General features: G+C 54.7%; 1 protein-coding gene across 1 annotated transcript in view; it reads right to left on the bottom strand.

Annotated features, from left to right (window-relative positions):
* LOC116945788 (cadherin-13-like) overlaps positions 1-1,426 on the bottom strand; it is an 81,834-nt gene extending 80,408 nt beyond the window's left edge. The window contains exon 1 of the mRNA XM_076069727.1: positions 1,016-1,426. Coding sequence (XP_075925842.1) covers positions 1,016-1,057 — 42 coding nt within the window. The 5' untranslated portion in view covers positions 1,058-1,426. The remainder of the gene's footprint in view (positions 1-1,015) is intronic.
* Between the last annotated feature and the right edge of the window lie 5,755 nt (positions 1,427-7,181).

The following is a 7,181-nucleotide window of genomic DNA, read 5'->3' on the forward strand; positions in this document are numbered from 1 at the left end:
CTCTCCCTTGGCCGATCGCCTCGCCCAAGTTAAAGTTCGAATCCCCGCACGGCCCTTCGCTCGACTACCGGCATCTCGTGGGGCAAAGTGCCCATCCCTCGTGCCCTCCCCTCCCCCGGCCCGAATGTTGGGGCGCGGGCATCGTCCCAACCAACAATCTGAGCGACGCCAATCGCCATTGCTCTTACCGTTACCCCCACCCACCACCACCACCACCCCAGCTTTATCATAGCTGCAGCACGGCAACCCGACTCTCGGACGCACCGCACTCACGCTATTCTCCAGACTCAACGCCCTCCCTATATTCGCGGGCCGCCTTTGTCTCTCGCAGTTACTCTTCCCGATGGCTACGTACCGAATGTCGTTGCTCAGGCATTGGCGCTCGCTCGTAATATCGACCGCGCGGCCGGGAATCGAACCCAGGAGGTCGGGTTCGCAGTAGCGCGTTGCATTTACGCAATAACCAGGTATCATCAACATCAGCCATGATCAATCCACTGCTGTATGAAGGCCTCCGCCACCAACGCCGTCGCAGTCTATCGCGGTCTTGCGGTGCACAGATCCTCATATAAGCTCCCCGAGCACACGAGCTGATTCAACATCGCTCCGTCTCCCTCGTCGGACGGAACACCGCTCTCGGAGCGCGCTCCCTCCGTTGGCTTCCACTCCGTCGCCAGTCTCGACCGCCCATCATTGGCGACCACGATCATCAACATCATCAACATCATCATCATCGACATCATCGTCGTCAGTGTGGCGTTCCACCACCGTGGCCCGAGGCTTCGGTCGGTCCACAGCCAATCGAGGGTAGGACAGGAGCAGGAGAGACGCAAAGACAAAGATCCCCCGTGTAGCCTCGCGCAGGGCTTGTTGGAGCAAGGGGTGTTAAGCGAGCTCCGGTGAAATCCAACGCGGCGCGCGCGGGCACGGCGGTGCGGAGAGCACCACGCCCGGCCGCCTTTGTATCCCCAACACGAAACGTTTAACGCTCCCGAACGCGTGAGGTTGAGCTCACCTGAAGGACGAGAACAGCCAGAGCGCGCAGATGGCTCCCCATGGCTGGCTGGACACGTGGAGTCAGAGATAGAAAGAGGGGGGAGAGAACGAGAGGGGAGATAGTAGAGGAGAGGGGGGGGGAGAGAACGGAGGGTGAGAGTTATGGGAAAGAGAAATAGAGGAGAGTGGCCAGAGATTGGGGGGTAGGAGGCGGGGGGGGAGAGAAATCGGGGAGTGTAGAGAGAGAGGGTAAAGAGGTTGGAGAGAAATAGGAGCGAAGGGAGAGTTTGGGGGGAGAGTGGAGAAAGATTGGAGAGAGAGATTGGAGAGAGAGAGTGCAGAAAAGGGAGAGGTAGGGGAGAGTGGAGAGATAGACAGGAGGGAGTGAGAGTGAGTGAGATAGAGTGAGAGCGTCTCCTAACTCTCCAGCCCCCCCCCCCCCCCGTGCCTGCTGCGAGTGGAGCTGTGATATAATTACACGCGGAACATGCATGGGGTGAGGGGGGAGGGGGTAGGGGGCACTCATGGAGGGGGGGGGGGGTCAGACCGAATGACGCGGGTTCCATCGGGAATCATTTTTAAAGCGTGGCCTCAATGCTTGCTTCCAGTCTTCGTCGTGTGCGGACATTCCACATTGCCGTCGCGTCGCGTAGTTGGGCATGGCCCTTCGGTGAGAGGAATGGAATGGGCGATCGCAACGACGAAACTACCGCTTTTGTGTTGCTACAAAGTGGTACCTGATTTAGCGACCTCCGGCCGAGATGATGTTAACGCAACTAAACTTTATTTTTATGTTTCCAGGTAAGGCTCCACTGAGCTACGTGGCTCTTTTTCAGAGGCGACTTGGCTATCACAAATGATAGCTCAACGAAGTGGCTTGTCATCATCACGTGGAGATTTCTAGCAGCCAGAGACTGTAAACGCTTGGTGATGTTGATTCTAAATGTGGAGGGGGGAAAACTGGAGGACCCGGAGGAAAATCCACGCGACCACGGGGAGAGAGAGAGAGAGACACACACGCAAACTCCAAATATACAGCAGGCGTCAGGATCGGGATTGAACCCACGACCTCTTGTGTACCAGGCGAGGTTGTTAACATCTCCTAGCCACCGTGTACACAGAGGCAGAGCCGTCCAGAGGGCGCGGCGAATCGGGGCGACCGCCCCAGGCCCCGTGCTTTGGGGGGGGGGGGGGCACCGTCACTTCGACATCACAGTGTCAGCTGGAATACCTCCGGTTTAGTTTGAAGGCGTCGGGGGCCCACACGGTGGGATTTTAATGGAAACATGAACGTTCTTACCGCCTTTACTGGACGTCTGTGAAAAAGAGCTTTATAGCTCATCGGATTCCCCCACTATAAGTAAAGATTAAAATAATGCGATCTTCCCCGGGCTCCGCACCCCACAACCCCCTCTCTGGACGGCCATATGTATGCACCTGTATGTTGAACTTCTTTTGCACCGTACGTAGCCAAACCGTGCTTAATCGGAGGTGCAATTAGTCGGCCCGGCAGAGAGGAGCCGACCATCAACCGCCACGCTCAGAGAACTTGAAATAAGTACGGCGCGTACTTAGGCTGGGGTTACCGCTTAGCGCAATCCCCAGAGGTCGCCGGTTTCGATTACGATCGCCGGGGCGCGGCAGTTGAATGGGCACGCTTTTTAAGCGCCCCACCAAACTTCATCCTGCACTACTCCCCTCCACACTCCACACTCCCGCCGCGTCTGCCCACCCAGGAGTAGAAAGTACAAATTGCGGTGCACCACGTGGTGCAGTCGATCGGCAGGTCGAGCGTGGTGGGGTCTCAGTTTGGGTACATGAAGACGTCTGTCAAGCGTGGAAGAGTAGGCCAAGACACCCTCGAGCGGAGACTCTTTTCCGCCACTAGTTGCCTTGAGCGAGCAGTTGCAGGGCTGCACCTCTAGCAAAGACAAAGATCCCCCGCATAGCCTTAATAGACTGTTGGGGAAAGTGCTGTTAGCGAGCATCAATGAATGCCGGCACGTCACGCGAGGTTATGGAGCCACGCCCGGCCACCTTCGTTTGCCCAGTACTGTTGTTTACACATCGCAACAGGTAGTCATTTAAGGTTGAGTCGACCTAAGGGAGGCCCAGGACCGGTTCAGATAATCGGCACTGGTGTTGGTTATGAGCGGGAATTTAACTCGGGTTCGCCGGGTTCGTGGCGCAGTTCATATCTCACACACTCACCACACCACACACTTCATATCTCACTCACCACACCACTCACTTCATATCTCACTCACTCACCAAACCACACACTTCATCACCCACTTACCACACCACACACTTCATATCTCACTCACCACACCACGCACTTCATATCTCACTCACCACACCACACACTTCATATCTCACTCACTCACCACACCACTCACTTCATATCTCACTCACTCACCACACCACACACTTCATATCTCACTCACTCACCACACCACACACTTCATATCTCACTCACTCATCACTCACTTCATATCTCACTCACCACACCACACACTTCATATCTCACTCACCACACCACACATTTCATATCTCACACACTCACCACACACTTCATATCTCACTCACTCACCAAACCACACACTTCATATCTCACACACTCGCCAAACCACACACTTCATCACTCACTTACCACACCACACACTTCATCGCACACCACACACTTCATGTCTCACACGCACGCACGCACCAACTCAAGGCACGCACACACACCAGTGTCGCACAGGCCTCGCGGATAGAGGTCACTTTGACCAGAGAAGTGCGATCAGAGACGTAGCAAACTGGATCGCTCCACTGCCTCCTCTGCAAGGAAGCCCTCATGGAGCGCCCTCACAGAAGCGATGACGTCCGCCGTTTCTGCCGACTTACAAAAACAGAAAGAACAACCCCCAAGTCCTATTCTGGTCCAGGGGTTGAACTTAGTTATTATTACATAAAGGCAGCGTCAGTGCGTGCGTGCGTGTTCGTCGGCCCCTACATCCAAATCGTCCCCTGTTGCTGGGCCCGATCCAGCACGGCGGAAATTCCACATTCCTGCGGCAAAGGGAACCGCGCCAAGCCGTAGAGGATGCCCGCTCAAAGGACCGCGGTAGCAATTGATCGACCCAGACAGCGCACGAGGGATGATGATTGGTGCGGGGTTTGCGTGCGAGTGGACGAGCGGGCGGCACGCTGGGATTGGGGATGGACCCCGAACTCAGCCACGCCTGGGGACCTCCACCTCCACCCCACCCTGGGGTCCAGGCATACCGCCGCTGTGCCCACACGCTCGCTATATTTAGGGGCCCGACTCATTCCCCACCACCCCTCAATCGCCCTCCTCCCCCCCCCCCCCAATTTCTCCCCCCCTCCCTCTCTGGCGTCACCACGCCACATATAGAGGCGAACACGTGGTGTGGCTGGGCAGGTGTCTTGTCACATCAGAGGTTTTTTGTTTACCTCTAGATCTTGACAAACTCAGTCAAATATGTTTTTGTTTAACTCCAACACGTCCATCAATGGGGAAGGGGGGGGGGATAATATATAATGGGCGACGTTTCGGGCAACGGTCCTTCTTCAGAGCACATGTTTCATCGGTACGAGCAGAGAGATAAGAGCAAAACGCTTGCCTTGTCGTCCCCTGCGTCTCACGTACAGAGTTTGGTGCTGTACGACGAACATGCGGTTCATGCCATCAGGGCCCACTGGCTATCCAAGATTCCTCTGGAAAGCCAATGCACGTCTCATATACATATGACTTGCATTAATAGTTCACCCATTCTTGCTTATCGATGAGCCTCATAATTATCGACGCTAATCGATGAAGCAATGACTCGCTACGCGCCTCGATCACAATCTGGCGATGCTGCTGCGAGCGCAGCAACACAAACTGCAGAAGGGCTATTGCCCGAAACGTCGCATGCATTCATTTCAAGGCCATACACGGCTGGTGTTACTGACTTATCGTTCGTTCCACGTTGTTCCGCACTCCGCAAGAGAATGTCGAAGCAAATGCCCTCTGCCTCCTGAGTGGCCCGACCAGTCTCGAGACAACCACCAAGAAACGAATGACACCACGAGTAACAATACGCAACTTCTCGTCACTAATGATAGTCGTGTCAATGTGTAACACACCACCACCGCTGCAGATTGTTCGCTCACTCCCGCAGTGATGAGTGAGAGAGAGAGAGGACGACTCGGCAACCACAGACGAATGAAAAGGCATCAGCAGCAGCGACGTGATGAATCAGAATCTTTATTTACACTGGAGAAATCCGATGAGCTATGAAGCTCTTTATTAACAATCATTTAAATTCTTGTGAGATGTCCAGTCGGGGCAGGTCAGCAAGGTACAATAACAAACAATACAAACACTCGATAGCAGTGCAAAAGTATCGGAAAGATAAGAAAACCACAATTATAAATAAACAAATGCAACGAAACCAGCGGTCCCCAACCTTTTTGGCACCAGAGACCGGTTTTGTGGAAGACAATTTTTTTTCACGGACCGGGGGGGGGGTTCATCATTGGGTCTTTCCTCCCCTTTTAAAGAAGCTTTCCAGCGACGTTTGTTTTTTTACTCATTGTGGCTACTAGGGGTTAGAGCTTGTCGGCTTTATACCAACACTCTGACTGAGACAAGTGCGCAGTGCGGGAGAGAGGTGAGGACGGAAGTGATAAATTAAAAAAACAACGGGCGGGCCACGCACGGACTCACCGCTCTCACCTCCTGCTGTGCGGCCCGGTTCCTAACAGGCCAGGGACCGCTACCGGTCCGCTGCCCGGGGGTTGGGGACCCCTGAACTAAACTATTACTTTTATCTTACCAGGTAAAGCCCACTGGACCATTAGCTTCTTTTTCAGAAGCGATCTGGCCACAAATTATAGCTCAACGAGGTGGCTTACCATCACGTGGAAATTTATAGCAACAAAATGAGCTGGCGACACCAACAATTGTCCCTCCAAGCTCTGCGGCCCTCTATATATTGAGGTGTCATCGGCAAATGAATGAGAGCTTATACGTGCGGGAGGAAGCCAGAGCATCCGGAGAAAACCCAAACGTCCGTGCGAGGGGGAAACACTCTATCCCGTGTAAACGGAACAGATGGAGTCCACAGTTTTGGTGTACCGCCTTTTCCTGGCGAGCCAGGGTAGACACACATAACGTATATATTTATATATTTCCCTGAATGTATCGGGCGCCGCGGTGGTGAGACGTTAACTACCCCGCCTGGTGTACAGGAGAGGTGGTTTTGAACAGCGTGGGTTCGATCCCGACCCCTGACGCCCGCTGTTTATTTGGAGTTTGTGGTCTCTCTCTCCCCATGGTCGCGTGGTTTTTTCTCCGATTCCTCGGGTTTTTCCCCTCCACATTTAGAATCAACGCCAGGCGTCTCGAGGAATTTGCCCGCTATAAATTTCCACGCGATAAGCCACTTTATTGAGCCATCATTTGCGGTCAGGTCGCTTCTGAAAAATAGCCCCTAGAGCTCAATGAGCCCTACCTTGTAAAATAAAAAAATAGTTTAGTTTTTAGTTTATCGGCCTGTTATTCCTTTAGCACGAAGGTTTGTATTCATCTGGTCTGGCAATACGAGAACAGGGCTCACGGGGGACAATGCCGGGGGGGAGGGGGGGGGGGTTGCCCCTCCTCTCTCCCTTTAACCCCCCCCACCTCACCTCCTAACTTGCCCCTGCATCTGTTGCGAACTGTGCTTACAGTGTGGCACTGCAGGGACCCGGCACGTGAACGTTGCTCGAGTTGTCGTGAGACACCCCACACAAAACGCCGCCCTCCTCCCCCCCCAAGGGTTGGTGGATCACGCAGACATTTAGTGCAGCTCTCAAAAACCCACGTGGCTGGGACGCAATGACGGCGCAGCAGCAGCAGCAGCGCGTGGGTTCGTGAACCCGCCGGGGTTGACGGACTTCGCGGTGTCACCCCCCCCCGCCCCCCCTCGTCATGCAGCGTCCCTGGGACTTTCTCCGAACTCTCCGGTTCCCTCCCCACGCGGTGGCAAGGCCCCCCACCCCTCCCTACCCCACCCCTCCCCCACCCCTGGCCGGCTCCAGCCCTTGCTCGCGTGTTCACTGTCATCACGGAGTCGGTTTCACTGAACACGCAGCAGCAGCAAGCAAGCAGGCGCTTCCGCGACCAATATCATCCGTAATGGAGGTGTTTTAGG

The sequence above is a fragment of the Petromyzon marinus genome, chromosome 25 (assembly GCF_048934315.1).
Source record: "Petromyzon marinus isolate PM22_M1 ecotype Great Lakes invasive population chromosome 25, UKy_Petmar_22M1.pri1.0, whole genome shotgun sequence".
In the NCBI taxonomy this organism is placed as follows: Eukaryota; Metazoa; Chordata; class Hyperoartia; order Petromyzontiformes; family Petromyzontidae; genus Petromyzon; species Petromyzon marinus.